Below are 23,108 nucleotides of genomic sequence, written 5' to 3'. Positions count from 1 at the left end.
TACGTATGCGCTATGTAACCAAGTGCAGAGATATTCTATTAACTCAATTCAGCCTTGGTGTTAATTTTTTTCAGTTCGTTTTCTCAATATTTTTAGAAAGTTGAACAGCTCCTGACCAAATAGGTCAGCTTTTATATACGGTAAGTGATATACAGTATTATAAGATGATACTGTATGATGTCACTCACCTGTTCTTCTGCAAGTACATTAAGGGTGTAGTTTTTCTCTTATACTTACACATATTACACTGATTCCTACAACCATCATTCCAATAAGAGCACAAAGCCATCTGTAAGATGAAGAAAAGATCAGTGTTAGCTATTAATTCATAAAATAGCAAAATAAAACTGGGCAGGGAGAAGGGAATTTAAGTCTAGTACTTGCAGTCTAGTCTTCTCGTTTAATATACACACATTGTAAGACAAGCTACAACCTGAATTTGTCAGTAAAGTTGCATAGCAGCTCTGACACTGGTGTGTAAAGTTGGGTATGCTTGTGTGTGCAACAAAGATACTCAAAGAGCTTTAACACTGGTCGAAAAAGTGTTAAAGCTCTTTAAGTAAGGTGCAAGAGATTTTGCCTTCCCGTTACACATCTCTAAAGTGCAGCGGTTACTTCACTGGTTATTAATGATTATAATTCTAAGCAACAGAGAGAACTGTCAAGTTATTTAGTATAACTGTACATTATTTAAATGATCTGCATATATTTTGATCACAAAGATTCTGTCACAAACGTAATCTGACATTGAACTGTTGGTCGTGGGAATCCTTCCACATTACTTGAGTTTTCACTCACTATACTGATTGCTGTCTACATTCTTTCTTTCTTTGCAAACACTACTGCATGTGACATACAGCCGATCTTTGGTGACTTTAACCATCAGCCTCACAAAGTCACTTCCTACATTCACACAGTTTGTGTGTTGTCCTGCCAGGGGCAAGAAGACACTGGACCTGATGTATGCTAATGTTGACGAGGTGTATTGTTCCACTGCTCTCCCCCCTTTGGCAATGTCACACCACAATGTGGTTCATTTGCTGCCACATTACACACGTCTGGTTCAATGGCAGACTGCCATCATTAAGACTGTTAAAAAGTGGACAGATGAGCACCGTGTAGCTCTGCAGTGCTGCTTTGAAATCACACAAAATTCTAATAAAAAATGTTTATTTTATATACATGAAAAATAGAATTTCAAATGAATGTGTTTTTTTTCATAAACATAATGCAAATATGCTCAAACATACACTGTACACACAAACATCAAATAACATTTACTTGAAATCTGTCAAACAGGTTGGTCAGTATACAGTCTAAAAAATAATCACGACTAAAACCTAAACTTTATGTATATCATTCCATGTAAATCAATCAACATTTCCGCCTGAACAAAGTGAGAGATTCAAAAAATAAATAAATTGCTGGGCTCTTTGGTTAGGTAACACTCTCTAGTTTTTACCACAGCTGTCACATTCAGTGTAGATCTAAATGGTAAATAGGTATACACCGTAGAACACAGAGAAAGAAATCAATTCCACCATTTTTCCCTTGTAAATAAAAGCAAATATCTCCCAGGTGTATGCTAGAAAGGTATAAATGACAAAAGGGATCCAAAGAATAAAGCCTAATCTATTTATATAAAGAAATAAATCAAATGCCATTAAATACCAAATACCAAATTTCTTATATATTTATCATATTTCACCCCCCTCCAAATCCACATGTGCGCTGTGACTCCAACAGGTCACAACTCTGGCCTGCTTCAACCTACAGACTAATAATCTCTAATAAAAGCTTATAGGCTGTAGAATGACCCTACAGATGGAGCGGTTCGTTTTCGCTGATTTCAGTTGACTGTCAGTGCCTTTTTCAGCGCTGATCACACAGTTATCACACACTCGTGAGCCGATTGTCAGCAGCCCCCCTCCTTGGTCTGTCTGGGGAAGGTGTTAAAAATGTTAATGAGGCCACCCCCATTTTTAGCACCAAAGACGCAATTCCAGGGTAAAACCAAAAGGTGAAGCTTTAGTATCTGACTTGTAGAGTTAGGGTCAAACACCAAGTATAGGCACAGTTCTGAGAACAGGAAATAGATCTGATAATGTCAGTTCTACACTGTTTGCTAGGGCAGACAGACAAACAGACAGACAGACAGACAGACAGACAGACAGACAGACAGACAGACAGACAGACAGACAGACAGACAGACAGACAGACAGACAGACAGACAGACAGACAGACATTAGTTTGTCTAAACAGTTAACTAAAAAGTTGAGATAACTTGAAAAGTTGATTTCATGTCAGAGTTGAATGTTGTACTTACTTTTTTAATCATAGATAAGCATCGGCAGCTCACGCTGCCACAGCTGCAAAATTACCTTCTGGAGGTTTATCAGTTACTGGGTGTATTAGGTTGAATTAAGCTTTACAAATGTATCTATTGAAATTCTTAAATTCTCATTTTATATATTCAGTCATATTCATTTGGATGTAGTGTGTGTCAGTCTGCCTGCTTCAGGAGCTGTTTTAAATAAGAAAAGAGCATTTGAATCTTCTAAACGAAGCTTAGATGAACATAACAATAGAGAGCCTCTTCAAACAGAACGACCAATCCACAGCACTAGTTAGACTAGTTTCACACCACCCCCTTCTCCCCAAAGCATCAGAGTCCTGCAGTGCTGTTACCTGACGTGATGTAACCAGATACGTTTGTGAACGACTTAAACAGAAGATTCTTCAGAGATCCATCACTTCAAAGAGCCTAGTGATCAAAGCACACAACTTCCCACCCACAGTTTTTTACACAAGCCATTTTTTTTGTTAGTTGGTGGTTTAATATAAGAAACTTTTATATTCTGAAGCTATAAACTTAACGCTTTATTTTTAACAAGTGTTATTTAGAAATTTTATAAACATCCAATTCTTTTGACCATTTTCTTAACCAGATTGTGTGAAAGTTGGGTCATTGCTCCTACAGTCTTTTAGAGCAGAAATGTTTCTCAAAAAAATCATCCTTATGAACTGGTGGTAGGGGTGCCTGCCCACCTAAGGAACCGGGACAACGGGGCTGGTGGATTCTGGGCTGGCCACATGGGTCCCCTGCGGTGGGGGTGTGGTGGCTGCTGAGACCAGCAGTCCTGTGCCGGAGTAGGGCCATTTTGAGGGTTGGTGTGTGCCTGTCTCCGGGGAGCGGAGTAACTGCTCGGGCCTGTTGGGGGGGTTTGGCGGACTACTCAGGCTGCAACCTTCATTGGGCCCTGGGTGGAGGTTGGCCCTCAATGCACAACCGCTGAGTATGTGCGTAGGTTTGAGTGTAGCACTACACGGGGCGAGCATGGGCATACTTGAGCGAGAAAATGGGTAAGCGTGAAAGAAGGGTGAGGATGGATCTGGCTGTGCTGCGTGTGGTGCCTAGGCAGTAGTACTGCGGTCCCCGGGTCTCGGCTGTCTCTTCCTGGCTGGGGGATGTGGGGGGCGGTGGGATGGGTAGCAGAGCTAGGAACCTGGCTCTGCAGACCCTGGTCTCCCTACTCCTTGACAACTCAGAGTGGAGCCCAGGACGCAGAGTCGCAGTCTTACACGCCTCTCTGCACGTTCTCTACAGCCCCCACCCACTCTTAGTCTTAGTTATCGCATAGAGACTGTGTCTTCTCCCCGACCACCTAAACTATACAAGTCACACACAAATCAAAGAGCAGTGACTTACCAGAATTTAATAAACATCAAAACAGTTCCTCTTAAAGAACAAAGTAACAGTAAGTTAATAAAGTGTGGTTTATTAAATATCGGATCTCTCTCATCTAAATCCTTGTTAATAAATGACTCTATAAGTGACCATCACATAGATCTGTTCTGTCTCACTGAAGCCTGGCTGCAGCGGGATGAATATGTTACTTTAAATGAGTCGACTCCAAAGAGTCACATCAACTATCATGTTCCAAGAAGTACAGGTAGAGGTGGAGGAGTAGCAGCAATTTATAAATCAGATTTATTAATTACTCCTAAACCTAAACATAGTTATAACTCATTTGAGAGCCTCACGCTGAGCCTTTCTCACCCAGACTCAGAAGCCAGTTGTGTTTTGTAGCGTTTACCATCCTCCTGCTCCATATTCAGAGTTCTTAACTGAATTTTCTGAATTCTTATCTGACTTAGGTCTTAGCACAGATAAAGTCATTGTAGTGGAAGACTTTAACATTCATGTAGATGTTGACAGCAACTGTCTCAGCACTGCTTTTAACTCCTTAATAGACACTATTGGTTTTACACAGCAGGTAAATGAACCCACTCATCGTTTTAACCATACCCTGGATCTTGTCCTGACATATGGGGTTGAAATTGATAATTTAATAGTTCTTCCCCCAAAACCCTCTGTTATCTGACCATTTCTTATTAACTTTTGAATTTAGCACAATTGACCTAATAGCTGGAAAGAAATGTTACTATAGCAGATGGAAACTATAGCAGATGTTTATCTGACAACACTGTTGCCAGATTCAAGCAGATGATTCCATCATCTTTTGCCTCAATGTCTTGTAGATACAAAGAGGAGAACAGTCACCTTAATCTTTATGAACAGGTTGACTGTCTTGTAGATGATGCTGCAGCTTCTCTACGTACAATGTTAGACACAGTGGCTCCTCTGAATAAGAAGACAGTGAATCAGAGGAGGTTAGCTCCGTGGTATAACTGAGAGATCCGCAGCCTAAAGCACAGGACCAGACAACTAGAAAGACAGTGGCGTTCCAACAAAATAAATGTAAACTGCATTGCATGGAAGGACTGTCTAATGAAATATAAAAAAGCACTTTGTGCTGCTAGAAAAACATATTATTCCTCCCTAATTGAGGAAAACAAAAACAAGCCCAGGTTTCTTTTCAGCACTGTAGCCAGGCTGACAAAGAGTCATAGCTGTGTTGAGTCTACTATCCTCTTAAATCTCAGCAGCAATGACTTTATGAACTACTTTACTAATAAAATTATCATCATTAGAAAAAACATTCAGCAGCGACTTCTTCCAAACGACAGAAAGCACTATCTAGATCCATCAACTTTAAATATACCAAATCCTCTGTCTTACCTAAACAGCTTCTTCCCCATAACTCATATGGAGTTAACCTCAATAATCAACTCTTCCAAGTCGTCCACTTGTCTTTTAGATCCAATCCCAACCAGATTACTCAAAGAGGTTCTACCTTCATCAGCTCGTCCATATTAAATCAAATCAACCAATCTTTACAACTAGGCTATGTACCACAGGCTTTTAAGGTGGCTGTGGTCAAACCTCTTTTGAAAAAAAACAGCCCTGGACCCTGGACAACTAGCCAGCTATAGGCCAATTTCAAATTTACGCTCTATTTACAAGATTCTGGAAAAAATCGTGGCTAAACAATTATCTGACCACCTGAGTGGGAATAACCTGTACGAAGATTTTCAGTCAGGATTTAGAAAACATCATAGCACAGAAACAGCTCTGGTTAGAGTCACTAATGATCTTCTATCTTCTATTATCTTCGGACAGTGGTCTAGTTTCTGTCCTTGTCCTGTTAGATCTTAGTGCTGCATTTGATACAATTGATCATAACATTCTATTACAGACACTAGAACATAGAATCGGGATTAAAGGAACAGCATTGGGATGGTTTAAATCCTATTTGTTGAACAGATTCCAGTTTGTTCATGTTAATGAGGCATTCTCCACATGCACAAGGATTAGCTATGGAGTACCACAGGGTTCTGTGCTTGGTCCAGTTCTTTTTAGCCTATACATGTCTCCTCTAGGTGAGATTATTAGAAAGCATTCTATTAGTTTTCACTGTTACGCAGATGATACTCAGCTATATATGTCATTGGAACCAAATGAAACAGATCAACTAGTCAAAATTCAGGGTTGTTTAAAAGACATCAAATCCTGCATGTCCCAAAACGCCCTTCAACTAAATTCACATAAAACTGAAATTCTTATTGTTGGGCCTAAAAATATGAGAGAGACACCATTGAATCAGATAGCCACCCTGGATGGCATAACATTAGCTTCAGATTCTACTGTGAGGAACCTTGGTGTCATCTTTGACCAGGATCTCTCTTTTACATCATACATTAAACAAATCTCCAGAACCGCCTACTTCTATCTTAGAAATATAGCTAAAATCAGAAGCATCCTCTCTCAGAGTGATGCAGAGAAACTGATCCATGCATTTGTTACCTCTAGGCTGGACTACTGTAACTCCTTTCTCATAGGATGTCCTAACAGCTCCTTAAAAGGCCTACCGCTTATTCGAAATGCTGCAGCCAGAGTCCTGACAGGACTTAGAAAGAGAGATCACATTTCTCCTACATTAACTTCTCTGCACTGGCTGCTTGTAAAATGTAGGATAGAATTTAAAATTCTCCTACTCACCTACAAAGTACTCAATGATAAAGCACCTTCTTATCTTAAAGACCTCATAGTTCCTTATGCTCCCAGCAGAACACTTCGTTCTCAGAGCGCTGGGCTACTTGTGGTTCCTAGAGTGTTTAAATGTAGAACGGGGGGCAGAGCTTTTAGCTACCAAGCTCCTCTCCTCTGGAACCAGCTCCCTCTTCAGGTTCGAGAAGCTGACACACTCTCCACCTTTAAGATTAGGCTTAAAACCTTCCTTTTTGATAAAGCTTATAGTTAGAGATGGTTCAGGTCACTGGCAATGATTGTTAGTCACAGGAACCATCTCTTAGTTAAGCTGCAATAGACATAGACTGCTGAGGGAATTTATACACTGAGCTCCTCTGTTTCCTTTTACCTCTTCTGTCCAATAACCTCCCATCATTGTCTCATGTTTAACTAACCTTGTCTCTTTCTCTCCAGTAGTTGTGCTTCTTTCCCTCTCTCTCTCTCTCTCTCTTTCCCCCCTTTCCTCTCTCTCCTCTACTCTGTCCTCACCTACAGGTATCATTGGACTCAAAGTTTGGTGTCTGTGAAGGGCAGCTGCGAATCCAACCATCCTGCCTGTATCCAGTCCCTGGTCCAACCATCCTGATTGTGCTCTGTTGTTGCTTGTTGTTGTTGCTGTGCTTTTCTCTGTCTATTCCCTCACCCCAACCGGTCGAGGCAGATGGCCACACACATCCAGCCTGGTTCTGCTGGAGGTTTCTTTCTCGTTAGAGAGGGAGTTTTTCCTCTCCACTGCTGTCAAATTAAATGCTTGCTGTATGTGGGATTTGTTGGGTTTAGTTGTGTGAGGTTTTAAACCTTACTTTGTAAAGTGCCTTGAGATAACTTTGTTGTGATTTGGCGCTATACAAATAAACTGAATTGAAAAAATTGAATTGGTGCTTTGCTTCCCAACTACATTTCTCCACATTCATCCACTTAGGTCTGCAAGGGGCGTCCTGCTGATGGAGGGACCGAGGCTACCGGGAAGTGGTTCCCTCCCTTCCAAGTAGGATGCTCTGCAGTTTTAATTGCATTAGTCATACATGCTCGTCCAGGAATCTGGGGGACTCCCTCCGGGGGGGCCAGTGGACGGAGCCTTCACATTGATGGCTCTGTTGGCTAGACCCCTCGGAGAATAGGCGATCTCCCAAAGTTCCTCATACTTAGCCACATACACAGGACTGGGGGTGGGCTCTTTCACTGGGGCCTGGGGCTGAGGCCAGTTGTGGCCTTGCCCACTGGCCCTGGTGGGGAGATCACCACCCAGTTTTAACTGCAAAAAGACATTTAGGGTGGGGGGGGGGCACTGTCCGGGGGGCACACTGTCAGCCAGCGGTCGTGCTCTTGGAGGTGTCACCCGTTTTCAGTGCACTCTAGTTCCACACACTCACGTCCAAGCTGGGTTGCAGGGTTCTGGGGTGCCTTTTCCGCTGCCCTCTGCTTCTCCCGGGTTGGGGGAGTTGGGCGGGGCTCGGGAGGAGCTGCGGTCCCTGCCTGGGGCCACATGGGTGGCAGGCCGGAGACCTACCCTCCACACGAATGAGATCAAGCGAATGGTGTGGGTGCGAGAATGTATCTGAGAGTGCATGGGTTCCTGTATGATTGACTAGTTTGAGAGAGTTTATGGTGTGTGTGTGTGTTGATGTAGGTGTGGGTCTGTTTTTCGTGTTTCGTTATGTTGATCGTCTGCCTGGGTGGCATCTCGTCTCCTGACCCCCACAAATTGCTGGCCTTGTGCTGCAGGCCGGTGTGGTGCCAGGGCATGTGGTCGGGCCGATGGGGTAGGCCCCGCTTCGCTCGTGTAGGGGTGGTGGACTGGGGGTGAGCCCCACTCTGGGCGCGGGGGCATCTCCTAGTGGGCTCCCTATGGACCATGGGTCCTCGGGCCGACCCTCCCACCGGGGGGAGTGTTTGCCCCTGGTTCTCTTGGGGCGGACAGCGTTGACCCACGGTGGCCCACTCTGACCTCGGGTGCTGTCTCTGTGGCTGCTGCAGCTCTGCCTGGGGGGCTCTACGTGGGCGGCTTGGGTCGTAACACCTGCCCTCCTGGAACTGAAGGTGCGTGGGCTCCCTGGCTGCTAGTATTCTTTCCTCTGCTTGTTGGATGGGCGTAGTGGCCGAGCTACTCACATCACCCTGGATTTCACAAGTGGCATTGTTCATGCACCGACGTCTGCCTCATCCTTTGGGTGAATAATGTTAGGCTACAGCTTTACCTTGTAGTGGGACACTCAACACCTGAGCTGATAAACAGGCTTTCCAAATTACTATAGCATTACTGATACTTATCACTACCAATACCAATAATGTGTGAATATGGAAATTGTGGTGTTGTATGTCATGACTATTATTAAGTAGTATGGGATATGTATAACAATGGTATGTGTATGTATATGATATGTATGTTTGTATGAGTATGTGCACGTACCTTAACACTATTATTGGCATTAGTATTAATCTCCAAGGTAAACCACAGTACAACCGTTGTTTAGTTATGAATGTGTTAGCCTAAGGTATATCCCTGCTTACTTACTTTGCACCGATTGTTTGCATAACAGAATTGCTTGGTTTCAGCAGCTGGTTACACCCCCCCTCCCGCACACACACCTTTAACCTGTCCACCAACACAGCAACATCATACATATTTGGGATTAGCTAAACAAAAACATTAAATAAACCATTAATCAAGTATACATATATTATTAAACTGCTGGACAGAACTAAAATTAAAAAAAAAAAGTTTCTCAAGAAACTTCTAAATTATACGTCCTTCATGAGGGACGTGGTCTTCACACCTTCTCACAGTCCTTTGTTCAACTGATGAGCCAGTTCTTTACAGGTTGTCACAGTTCATGTTTCTTAGTTACGTTCTCACTCATTTCCGGTTTTAGTTTGTACCATTTCCTGTTTAGCATTCACACCCATTTAACCCAGCTTTACTTCCGGTCCTTGTTAACATCACCTGTGTATCATCAGTAATTAGTCATCCAGTATTTAAGCACCACAGCTGAGCTACAAGCTCAGTAGGCGCAGATTCGCACCCAGGAAGAACGGATCACCACCATGCTCCAGGAACTTTCCAGATACACAGCATGTCAGGAAAGTCTAATGACAGCGTATAGAGAACAATTAGCGGTACTCACCCAGCGAGTGAAGCCAGCTCCAGCTCCAGCTCCGGTCGCCGCTGCAGCACCAGCGCTGGGCCCAGCAGCTTCGTATGTCGGAGCCCTGACCCGCTTCTCCGGCAAAACAGGTGCAGAGCCTTTTTAACCTAGTGTGAAATCTAAGTCGAGCTTCATGCTTCGTCGTTCCCGGCGGAGTGGCAAAATAAGTCCGCTCTCCGTCAGGAAGATCGTTCTGCCTACGCCTACGCCATCGAGTTTCGGACGCTCACTGCGGAGGAAGGGTGGGATTCTACAGCTCTGACCCACGTCTCCATTAAGGGCCTATCTTGCCGAGTCAAGGACAGTTTAGCAGCCACCGAACCACCAGCTGATCTAGACGAATTAATTGCCCTGGCTATCAAAGTGGACCGTCGTCTCTGGACAAGCACCAACCAACAAGCGCCACGAAGAGGAACGTGCTAACCCTAAGGTCAGTGACACCGTCGGTCGTAGGATTTCCCAGCCGCCCTGAACGCACCTCCTCGCAGATCTTCCGGCAACATGCGCCATCTCACCCCGCCCATGCGGAGGGAGTTGCCGAGCCGGCTGCCTCTACGTCAACAGCCCAGCCCATGGAGATGGGACGATGACAGGACCGGAGACGAATACAGACGTGGAGATGGAACCGAAACCAGAGACGAAGACAGACGTGGAGACGTGGCCGGGACCAGAGACGAAGACAGACGTGGAGACGTGGCCGGAACCGGACCACCAGGAACCGATGCAGGCGTGGACGGAGCCGGGCCACCAGGAACCGATGTAGGCGTGGCCGGAACCGACCCACCAGGAGCTGAAACGAGCGCGGCCAAGAACGGGCCACCAGGAGCTGAGACGAGCGTGGCCAGGACCGGGCCACCAGGAGCTGAGGCAGGTGTGATCTGTGCCAGATCACCAAGAACTGAGGCAGACGTAGTTGGACCACCAGGAGCTGAGGCAGATGTGGGCTGTGCCAGATCCCCGGGAACCGGGGTCAACGTGGCAGACGTCAAACAACCAGGAGCTGCCTCTGCGAGTGTGGCCGGACCACCGGCGGCCGGTGCAGATGGATCTCCGCAGGGCCCCCCGGCACCCCCCTGAACGGCTCCTGCGCACAAAGGAACAAAAACAAAAGTCTCTGCAGGACCACCAGGAACTGCAGCAGGAACGACTCCCTCCGCAGGGGATGCAGCAGGGGCGGCCCCTTCAGGGCCGACAGGTACACGAACGACCCCTCCAGGGCCAACAGGAACACGAACGACCCCTCCAGGGCCGATAGGAACACGAACGACCCCTCCAGGGTCGACAGGAACTAGAACAGCGTCCTCCGTGGAGACGACAGGAACTGAAACTAGAACGGCGTCCTCCGTGGAGCCGACAGGAACGGGAACTAGAAAGGCGTCCACACAGGAGCCGACAGGAACGGGAACGGGAACTGAAACGGCCTCTACAGGGCCGACGGGAACTGGAACGACCTCTACAGGGCCGACGGGAACTGGAACGGCGTCCTAACCGGGGCCGGCAGTGCTGCTCGCGGGCTCCTCACTGGAGCCGGCAGTGCTGCTCGCGGACTCCTCACTGGAGCCGGCAGTGCTGCTCGCGGACTCCTCACTGGAGCTGGCAGGGACTGGGACGGTGTCATCTCCGGAGCCGGCAGGGCTGCTTGCAGCTGCCGAGCCCGACTGGACTGGATCCTGAACGTGACAAGGCTGGAGTGGATCCTGAACGTGACAAGGCTGGACTGGACTCTGAACGTGACAAGGCTGGACTGGACTCTGAACGTGACAAGGCTGGACTGGACTCTGAACGTTACAAGGCTGAGCTGGAACCTGAGCGGAGCACGACTGAACTGGAACCTGAGCGGAGCACGACTGAACTGGGGCTGGAGTCTGAACGGAGCACAACTGAACTGGGGCTGGAGCCTGAGCGGAGCACGATTGAACTGGGGCTGGAAACTGAGCGGAGCACGACTGAATGGGACTGGAAACTGAGCAGAGCACGGCTGGGCTGGAAACTGAGCAGAGCACGTCTGGGCTGGAAACTGAGCACAGCAAGGCTGGGCTGACTGAGACGCGGGGACTGATGTGGTTGCCGGTTGCAGTTCTGTGGCTATAACGTGGGCATGAGGCGTGAAACCATACCGGTGCAGGAATTCCTCTCAGTGGGGAAAAACTTGAGCCGGGCAGGCTGGTGCAGCAGCAACGGTCAGACGGGGCTGGGAAAATGAAACTGAAACCGGGACCGCGGGCTGATCTGGTGTGGAGGGAGGAGCAGAGGAGTCAGCTGAATCTGGGGGCATCGAGGATGCGTCAAGGGCTGGCGTAGTCCGAGCGGACGGCGTGGGGGCTGGTGTGGTGCAGAGCATGCTCGTAGAGGCGACAGACACTGGGGCGTTCTAGCACGCGTCAGTCCCTGACCTGTTTGGAGATCGAGCACTGGCTCGGTCCAAGTCTGGCCAGATTGTTCTGTCAAGAACAGACGTAGGAGGACCCAAATGCACAGCGCGGGCGAGGGTTATAGTTAACAAACAGCGTTTATTAACCAACGTAGTCAGGCGATCCAGGTCATACACAAATAGTCACACTTCTCAGGCACGAAAGGGAGCAGGCAAGATCAGATCCCAAAAACAGGCAGAGGTTCAATTCACAGATAAACTCGGCAGAGGTACAGGCAGGGGCTAGGCAAAGTCAGGTACTGCCAGGATTGTGCAACAAGTTTAGTCATACGGCAACGCTGGAATGTGGTATTGAGACTCGACAATCAAACCTTACAAAATAAAAGCAGAACTGGAACCGTGACACATCGTGTGTTTGTGACACAGATGTGAAGTGAAGCCTATTGTAAATGGAGCATGACGTGTATTTTAACTTTACTCAGACTGAAGGTTCCTGCACTTTTGGTAATATTTCGACTTTAGGAAAAGTGAGTTAACTTAAAAATTATTGACCTGTCACAATCACCCATTGTGGTGACATGTGGCAGTAAAAGGTGACTGAAATGAGACAGAACTGAAAGAATATCAGATGGCCTAACTCTGGTAACACATGTATTCAGATGTCCTTTTATTACTGGTTATGGTGGATGATGACGCTGATTTCCTGCTGTACAACCAGGCTCAATGTCTCTCCATTCTTGAGGCACTCGCCTTGTCTGATTGTTCTCTCATTGTCAACAGAAAATGGGGTCTGTAGATCTCTCTCTATTTTGTGTCACTTGAATTTCTGTGGTAAAAAAAAGACACCAGAGGCAAGCATCAAACCAGGAGTCTCTAGCTGGCAGCTTCTGTGCATTAACCACTAGGCTGTTGGTCCTCTGAGGGTGACCTCAGAGGGGTACTGTATGGACAGATACTAAATCTGTATGCCCTCTGGAAAGATCACAAATCCTAGGAATGAGATGGTGGAGACATGGAACTCGCATTTTTCTGTTTTTACATACACCCGGTGCTCCAGCAGCTTCTTCAGGACTTGACGGATGTGACCACGATGTTCTTCTTTGTTCCGGGAGAAGACTAGGATGTCGTCTAAATAGACGAAAACAAACAAACTCCCGGATGCGAACTAGGGGATAGGCGTTTCTCAGGTCGAGCTTGGTAAAGACCTTGGCGCCGGCTAGAAGCTCGAAAGTGGACGAGAGCAAGGGCAAGGGGTGGGAGTCCCGAACGGTGATGGCGTTGAGCCCCCTGTAATCAATGCAGGGTCGTAGGGACCCGTCTTTCTTCCCCACAAAGAAGAACCCGGCCCCCGCCGGCGAGGAGGATGGACGGATGAGTCCAGCGGCCAGGGCCTGATTGATGTACTCCGTCATGGCTTGGCATTCGGGAACGGAGAGCTGGTACAGTCTGCTCTTGGGTGGAGTGGTTCCGGGACGAAGATTAATCGCACAGTCATGTGCACGGTGCGGTGGCAGGCTGGTGGCTCTTACTTTGCTGAAAACGGCTTGGAGGTCATGATAGCAGACTGGTACCCCAGACAGATCGGTCTCCTCCACGATGGACTCAGGAGATGGTTCCGCCGTGTTTTCGGGCCCTGCCCCGAAACATGAATCGCGGCAGCTGGACCCCCACTCGACCACCTCTCTGGTCCTCCAGTCGAGACGAGGATCGTGTCGGCAAAGCCAGGTGTAACCAAGAACCACAGGATGATAGGAGGACTCGACTACGTGGAAGTGGATCTGCTTGGAGTGGTTATCAGAGAACGTCAAGGTTACAGGGCCGGTGCGGTGAGTTACCCTCCACAGGCGGTGTCCATCCAAGGCTGTTGCCTCCATTAAGATGGGTAGAGAAAAAGTGCTAACGCCTAGACGTCCACCAGAACCGCTTGCTGGACTGACTTAGATCCCACGGATAAGGTGACGGTGGGCATGGGGTGGGCGGAGGCATGACACATAGATGACCGGCTCACCACTATCCTCCGGGCTAGTGGTGAGCGGGAGCTTTTACTAGACAGGACACTGCGATGTGGCCAGGCTGGTGATACAAACACAAGCTGAGTGCCCTTCTGCGGCTTTTCTCGGCTTCGGGCAGCCGAATCCGCCCCACCTCCATTGGTTCAACCATGGATCCTGACGCAGCTGCTTCTGTGGGCTCCGCCAATCCAGGGGCATAGGGCGTGGTCCGACGCACGGGCTGCTGCAGAACCCCTCGTACCGCCAGGTTGGGAGGGGCCGCCGCGTTGCAAGACAGCGGTCGAGGATGGCGGGGGGGGCGTGGCCCGCTCCTCCACTCTGCGTTTGCGGTCACTGCTCCACAACCGGCGATCTACCTTGATGGCGATGATCTCATCCAACTCGGACGGAAGCTCGGTGGCCGCCAGGCAGTCCTTGACCCGCCGCGCCAATCCTGCTAGGAAAACGTCACTCAAAGCGGTGGAGTCCCACCTCGCCTCCGCAGCTAGCGTGTGGAACTCAATGGCATAAGCCGCCGCGGATCGATCGCCCTGGCGGAGGCTCGTTATCTCCTGGAAAATGCGCTTCAGCAGAAGGCAGTGAAAGTGCTCAGACAGGCGGAGTTATTCTTCCATTTGGCCGTGGCCCACAGCTCTGCTCTGCCAGAAGAGTGGGAAACGGCGTACGCCACCTTGGCTTGCTCGGTGGGTAAATCCAGTGCGTGCAGCTTGAACTGTATCTCACATTGCGTGATAAACGCTCGACAGTCACCTGAGTCTCCGGAGAAGCGCGCTGGGGCTCCCAGATGAACATTTGGTGCAGGAGGACGCGGAGCCGGAGAGGCAGGCGCAGCTGGAATGGGCGACGGCATCGGCGCCGGGGTGAGTTGCTGGGTAAGTAGCTTCAGCTGTTCCCCATACGCATTTATCTGCGCCTCCTGTCGTGCCGCGTGCTGAGTTAATTCCTGGAGCAGCATACCGGTTTGTTCCTCTTGCTTGCGGATTTGCTCCGCCTGGGCTTGGAGCTCAGTCCGGATGGCCTCGGCGCTGGCTGTGTCCATGTCTGGCTAGATTGTACTGTCACGGCGCTCTAGGTAGTGGACCCACATGCAACAGCGGAGACAAGACTGGGTGGAAAGTTCAGTTTACTGGTTCTCGTGGTCAGGCAGGCAAGGGTCAGTACACAAAGGCGGCAGGTATAGTACAGGCAGGGATTAGACAGTCGATGGTCAAGAGACAGGCTGGGGTCAAACTTACGGCAGGACAGGATCAAATGCAAAGCAAGCGGCAAGGTCAGGAGAAGCAGGATCATTCACGTTTCAGGATACAAGATACAACGCTGGACTGCTGGCTAGTACACACAGACAATCTGGCAACTGGGCAGGGCTAGAGCTGGTGCTTAAATGCGGAGTGATGATGACTAGATGGGTAGCAGGTAAGTTGATTAGAACCGGAGGTAAAGCTGACTGAAACTAACAATGACTGAGACAGGAAGTGGCAAGAACATAAAACCGGAAATAACATAAAACAGTGGTGTAATGACTGAGTCCATGACAAGATCCCACATACAGCAAGCCTTAATTACAATTTGACAGCAACAGTGAAGAGGAAAAACTCCCTCCCTAACGAGGAAAAAGCCTCCAGTAGTACCAGGCTGGATGTGGGCGGCCATCTGCCTGACCAGTTGGGGTGAGGGAATAGACAGAGAGAAAAGCACAGCAACAACAACAAGCAACAACAGAGCACAATCAGGATAGTGGACCAGGGACTGGACAGAGGTAGGACGGCTGGACCAGGAACCGGACACAGGCAGGATGGTTGAATCCGCAGCGGCCCATCACAGACGCATAGCTCTAATTCCGATGATACCTGTAGGTGAGGATGGAGTAGAGGAGAGACACAGAGCAGGGGGGAGCACAACTACTGGAGAGAAAGAGACAAGCTTAGTTAAACATGGAGATGGATTTAGGCTGAAGAGAATTGGACCAAGTAAAGAACCCAGTGGTACTCCATAGCTAATCATTGTGCATGTGGAGAATTTGTCATCAACATGAACAAACATGTTCAACAAATAGGATTTAAACCATCCCAGTCCTGTTCCTTTAATTTCGATTCTCTGTTTTATTCTCTGTAATAGAAAGGTATGATCAATTGTATCAAATACAGCACTAAGATCTAACAGGACAAAAAGAAGAAACTGATCTGAAGTACTTGAATTTGGAGGAAACTTGAAAAAGATTCGATGAAATTTATGACCTGCTGAAAATGAAAATGAAGTGTGCAAAAGCTTGCTTAATTTGATGGAATATAGCTTAAGGTATTAAGCAGCTAAATATTCTGATTAAATAGTTTTAAGTTCAAGAGCTAAAGGAATAGCTCAAAGTTGTGGACATATGGACTTGCTCCCCTGCTCCACAGGCTTGTAACAGCAAAAATGTATGGGAGAAATTTTGGAACTCTGTGCTTTGAGGCAGATACAGACTAAAGTATTGTCTTGGCTTGACCAGACACATCATTAGAAAGAAGACAAATATGATTCTAAACTAGTAGTCGTAGAGTAGATGTAGATGTAGTAGCAGTAGACCAACCAGTCAGTTAGTGAAGCTGATTTGGACCCCTGCTTAACTGAGTTGTTACAGCAAAACCATAATGGTTGTCACAAAAATGACTTAACCTTATGAATCGCAAGGCTTCATCTAGAAAAAGTATTTTCTCGAGAAGTTACGTAGAAGAGCTGTTCTGTTGCCGAAAAAATGCCAAACGCTGATTAAGCTGCTACTACTAGTCTACTAGTTTACAATTCAAAGGCAAAAACAGTGCAGTTAAGGCTAATAAATTGCATTGGTGATTTTGAAAGGACTTAGAGGAAGCATGTGTGGGTAATTACTAAACTGTCAATTAGTCTTTAAATAGTCATAATTAACAGGTCGAAAGCAGAAATAAATTATCTTAAAACTGATGAATTCCATTGGTGCTTTTATTTTGAAAGAATTTAGAGAAAGTGTGTGGGGCACTTACTAAACTATGAATTAGTTGCTAAATAGTCACAATTAACCATTCAAAAGTAAAAATAATGCTATTAAGGCTAATAAATTACATTGGTGCTTTTATTTTGAAAGAATTGTAGAGTTTTTAACTAAATGTTCAATTAGTCATTTAAATAGTCATAATTAATCATTCCATGCTATTATAGGTTAAAGTTGAACAATCATAGACGCTTTTGAAGTTTAAATGACGTCCCTAGGAAAATGCACAGTAAATGCTTTTATGTTGAGTGTCTTCCTAAACAATTGCACAAAGTTGCTAAAACATTTAAACATAACCGAAGATAGAGTTGTTTAAACAGAGCTGAATATTTGCAGAAGAAGCTGAAGTAGCTGAAGATTTGCTGAAATTGAAAAGGTTTGTCTAATTTTATAAAACCTGGCTGATTGTTTTGAGAAAACTAAGTAGTTTTAAATCCAAAATGTAAAAGAATAGCTGAAAGTTGTGGAAACAGCTGACAATATCTGCAGAGGAAGTAGTAGTAGTAGTAGGAATTTTAAATATAGAAAAATTTGAGCATCGGAGGAAGCCTGCACAGATAATTGCTAAACAGTGAAATAGTCTAAAATTGTCACTGTTATTTTTCATTATTAAACAGTTAAAGGCAGAAAAGGTGCTTAGATTTAGATAAAGATTTAGATTTTCATCCCGGACTCGACTGTTGCACTGGACAATGTTCAACTGCTACATGCGGACAGAACGGAGAACAGAGGTAAGAGGAAGGGAGGGGGTCTGGCTGTGTTTGTGAACATCAGGTGGTGTATGCCAGGACATTGCACTGTCAAAATGAAGCTGTGTAACAGAGACATTGAGCTGTTAGCGGTGGGCATGAGGCCATTCTACCTGCCACGGGTGTTCACACACGTTCCCACCCTCCGCTAACGCTGACACAGCTTCTGAGACCCTGCTCTCAGTCACCAGCAGGCTGCAAACACAGCACCCACAGGCCCTCTTCCTGATCTCTGGGGACTTTAACCATGCACCTCCTTCAGCTGCTCTGCCTACATATACCCAGTATGTGACCTGCACCACCAGGGACAATAAAACCCTGGAATTATTCTACGCCAACGCCAAAGAGGCCTACACTGCATCCTCCCTCCCACCGCTGAGCAGAGCTGACCACAAAATCCTGCATTTCCTGCCTGTATATTAACCTGTTGTATACAGGCAACTGGTGGTGCCCCGCACAGTGAAGAGGTGGACGGCTGAGAACGAGGGGGCTCTCGGGGACTGTTTTAACACTACTGTGTGGACGGAGCTCTGCGACCCACATGGGGAGGACATTAACGCAATAACAGACTGTGTAACAGATTACATCAACTTCTGCTGTGAAAAGACTGTTCCCTCCAGGCGGGTTCGGTGTTTCACCAACAACAAGCCGTGGGTCACCCCTGATATTAAAGCTCTGCTAAAGGAGAAGAAGAGAGCATTTAAATCAGGGGACATGGAGGAGCTGAGGAGGGTGCAGAAGGAGCTGAGAGGGAAAATCTGTGAGGTGAAGGCCAACTACAGGAGGAAGATAGAGGAGCAGCTGCAGCAGAACAATGTCAGTGAGGTGTGGAGAAGCCTGAAAACCATCTCAGGCTTCAAAGCTCCACACCCACAGGCGAGCGAGACATCAACTCGCTGATCCACACCACCAGGATCGGCATGTCATTCGGACTCGAGAAATGTGGGAGAATGGTGAAGAGAGGCAAGGTAATCCACACAGAAGGGGTCTCACTCCCAGAAGGAACAATAGCAAACATTGAGGACAATTAAGTACCTTGGAATACCACAGGCGAATGGCAACCTTGAAGAGGCAACAAGGAATGCGTCAACAGCCAAATACCTCCAACGAGTAAGGCAAGTCCTAAGAAGCCAGCTCAATGGCAAGAACAAATCCCGGGCAATAAACAGCTACGCCCTGCCAGTGATCAGATGCCCTGCGGGAATAATAAGGTGGCCAAAGGAAGAGATACAGACCACAGATGTTAAGACACGAAAGCTCCTCACCATGCATGGATGGTTCCACCCCAAATCTAGCACCCTGAGACTGTACGCTAGCCGCAAGGAAGGAGGCCGAGGACTAGTGAGTGTGAAAACCACTGTCCGGGATGAAACATCCAAGATCTATAAGTACATCAAGAATAAGGCCCCGACAAATGACGTGCTGAGTGAATGTCTCAGGCAGTGGAGAACAGCGGATGAGATGCTGGAGGAGGGACTATCATGGGAGGACAAGCCCTTGCACAGGATGTACCACCGGATCATAACTGAAGTGGCTGATCTCAATAAATCCTAGCAATGGATTGAAAGAGCTGGGCTGAAGGACAGCACAGACTGACTCATCCTGGCTGCACAGAAGCAGGCCCTGAGCACCAGAGCCATAGAAGCCCAGATCTACCACACCAGACAAGACCCAAGGTGTAGATTGTGCAAAGAGCCCCCTGAGACAATCCAGCACATAACTGCAGGGTGTAAGATGCTGGCAGGGAAAGCATACATGGAACGGCATAACCAAGTGGCTGGCATAGTATACAGGAACATCTGCACAGAGTATGGACTGGAAACCCCAAGTTCAAAGTGGGAAACACCTCCCAAGGTGGTAGAGAATGAGCAAGCCAAGATCCCGTGGGACTTCCAGATACGGACAGACAGAATGGTAATGGCGAACCAACCAGACATTGTGGTGGTGGACAAAAAGCGAGGAAAGCCGTAGTGGTGGATGTGGCAATACCAAGCGATGGCAACATCAGGAAAAAGGAACATGAGAAACTAGAGAAATACCAAGGGCTCAGAGAAGAACTGGAGAAGGCTTGGAAGGTGAAGGCCACAGTGGTGCCTGTGGTGATCAGAGCACTGGGGGCAGTGACCTCCAAATTCAAGGAGTGGCTACAACAGATCCCTGGAAAAACATCCGACATCTCAGTCCAGAAAAGTGCAGTCCTAGGAACAGCAAGGATACTGCGCAGAACCCTCAAGCTTCCTGGCCTCTGGTAGAGGACCCGAGCTTGGAAAGTGGATGAGACCACCCGCGTGGGGTGAGAAGGGAGTTTTTTTCACTCTATTCTGATGCATGAGTTGTATTTTGCCAACTGTATTATGGCAGCAGTGGCCAAAATAAAATTTGTTTGTGTGCGTGTTTAATCATTTTTAAAAGAACAAATGTTTCATCAGTGAGAAAATTCATTTTATGAAAACTGCAACACATTTGTAACTTCAACTTCAAAGAGAACACACAGGTCCACATTTTGTGGGCCCTGGAATTATGCCAGTGGGTACTTGCATTTGTTTGCCCTGGTAAAACCTGAGGAATAAAAACGATTCTGATTCTGAAAGTGGCTGATCAACTTCGCAGGAACACATTTCATATGGTACAGGTGAAACTAACAACCCAACGCAGCCGAGGCTGTAGCAGCAGAGAAACGCAGATCTTTGTCCTGCGTGTTGATGCGTGTTTCCCCTTCCCCCAGTGTCCCCGCTCTGGGACGTGGATGGCCACGCCCACTTTCATTCAACAGACGGACATGAAAGAGGGAATAACGAAACAAACAGCTGGTTAACTTTGTAGGAACACGGCTGTAGCTCTGCAATGACTTTATGTGGTAAAGGTGAAAGGAGTAATAACGAAATAAACGGAATATAAAACTGAAACGCTTTCAAGCTATTTCTGTTTATATTTCTTATTGCACATTTGTTAAAACTTGATGGGTGTCTCTCTTTTGAGTTTTGTCTTCGGCTAAATAAGTGTAAAACAGTCTTACTACTCATGCAGAATCAATATTTTGGCGTCCCACAGCTACGTAGGTGCAGCTGATCACGCGCCCGATCTCCCATGGAGTTTTTCTTTGTCTCGGAGGTAAAGTATTTTACACCTATTGACCGAGTGGAGACAATATGTTAATGTCTCTGTGCCAATACGTAGTAGGGGATGGGGTTTGAAGTTTGCTTTGCAACTGAATCAGCATCAGACGCCGTAACTCGCACGGAGCGAGTTCCAAATCCACTGTGTTGCAGCTCGTTTATTTGGTTTTAACACGGTGCTGTGATTAAATTCCGTTTTTCGCTTATATCAAGAGAAATAAGGAAGCGGATGTTCTTTGTATTTTTTTCTGGACAATTTACCTAGAAAACGGCTTGATTTATTCTAGTGGGGGAAATCAAACGTAGAACGTACACAGACCCCACACAGTACTTACACACGAGGACATACTGTATAAAGGCAGCAGCGAGATCAGCAGTTGACAACAAACACTAGCGCGCATTGACAACTTGATCCAAGTCATCTGCCTATGAATAAGCGGCTCCTCAGCACCATCGTTGGAACGTCACATCACTGTCTGCTTCAGACGGTGACGCCACTTCCCCGATTCTCTCATTGCCTGCATTATCACATACATACATTTCTGGTTAAGCTCTACCTGGACACATCATCTGTCATTCGGGCTTTTCATTCAGAGTCAGAGCAAACTATAGGTCATTGCGTCAGAGTAAATTTTAAGCATTTGGTTAACCTTAAAAGCTGCTATAAAGAGAGAACGACTTAGTTTTTCGTTCCCTGCTTTTTTTCTCAAAACGAAAAATCAGCTTTAAATCCAACTCCGTGCCTTGTGTCGAAAAAACAACACTTGAATTCCGTTTGTCGCTTATATAAAGAGAGGACGAAACGAAACGAATCCAGTTTGTTTTGTATTTTTTCCTCATGATCAACAAACCAGAAGACGATTACAGATATACATATAAAATACATTTATAACCACGATTGATGAATAAATATAGATTCCTATTTTATGTTATTATACTTATATTTTTCTACTGGATTGGCTGGAGGAGGGACTGTGTCTCTCGTCTGGCCTGAAAACTGTAAAAACATCAGCAGCTTCGGCAATTGACAACAAACACTAGCGCACTAGTGAGCAAAGACGCATAATAATCTATAATATTTAAAAATGAACTACTCTACATTTAATGATACAATACCATGACATCGTTTTTTGTGCTTAATGTGCACATCTTTGCGCCACCTGGTGGTTAAAACGAGACTAGCACCCTGATTTTTTTCAGCTGGCTGCAGGATTAAAAATCCTTAGTCGGGGACGCACCCGTGGCGCGCTGGCGACGCGCACGTACTGCGGTAAGAAAGGTGGTCGCTTTGAAGTGCTACGACTGTACATACTACAGGTAAAACTGAAAATTTCTCATATAATAAATATAATTCTCATCTAATATAGCTATACATTGGTAATACATTAAGCATATGACTCAATTTATGAGAAATCCATATATTTTTATTATAGTGTGACTGCATAAACATGACTGAGATGGGAATCAAACCCAGATCCCCCACTCCAGCGTCAAGAACTTAAGCCATTGAGATCCAGGATATAATAGCTGAAAGACGACATAGCTGAAGAGCTTCCTCCAGATGAAAAGAAATGCTTAGTAATTTTATTAAACGGATACTTGAATGTTGCAACAGTCTTAAAGGTGTAAAACTAAGCCAAATGTGAATATGTTAATGTAGAACCATGCATCAAGCATTGCAATGGTCACTCCTCACACCAGTTTCTGTTAGGGTGCCAGAAATAATCTGTATTAATACTCGGAAACAAGTAAGGCTAAATATACCTATATAAAAAAGATCAGGTAGTTTTAAAAAGCTGAATGTGTACACCTGTTCTGATCAAGAATGAACAGTGTAATGAACTCATCAGTTATATGCATAGAGTTGCTGTGGACACTGAGCATTAGGAGTTTGATCTCTCAGTCAAACTGTTACTGAGCTCAATCACTGATCGACTGCAGGTGCACCGCTGTCATTATGACAGTGCTCCAAAGGCAGGAACCTCCACAGCTCAGCTCAATTAGTTGGGGTGAAGCTGATTTGCTCCCCTGCTCCACAGGCTTGTTAAAGCAAAAGTGTATGGGGGAAATTTTGTAACCCCATGCTTAAACAGCTATAACTCCGAAACTATTAAAGTTTAACTTTAACTATTTAAAATATTAAAAAGCTTAGGTCGGTGAGGGCCATGGGGGAAGTATGAACTCACCATAGCACATTAATACCAATAATAGTAATAATACTATTATAGGTATTAATATTAATTTAAAAGGTAAACCAAAGTACAGCAGTTGTTTAGT

At 46.3% G+C, this 23,108-nt stretch overlaps 1 protein-coding gene across 1 annotated transcript in view; it reads right to left on the bottom strand.

The window, feature by feature from the left end:
* slc18a2 (solute carrier family 18 member 2) overlaps positions 1–23,108 on the bottom strand; it is a 90,214-nt gene that overhangs the window by 4,901 nt on the left and 62,205 nt on the right. Inside the window, exon 12 of the mRNA XM_029175836.3 lies at positions 238–289. Within this exon, the coding sequence (XP_029031669.1) occupies positions 238–289 (52 nt within the window). The remainder of the gene's footprint in view (positions 1–237; positions 290–23,108) is intronic.

Source organism: Betta splendens, chromosome 15 (assembly GCF_900634795.4).
Source record: "Betta splendens chromosome 15, fBetSpl5.4, whole genome shotgun sequence".
In the NCBI taxonomy this organism is placed as follows: domain Eukaryota; kingdom Metazoa; phylum Chordata; class Actinopteri; order Anabantiformes; family Osphronemidae; genus Betta; species Betta splendens.
This window is presented reverse-complemented; position numbering and strand designations above follow the sequence as displayed.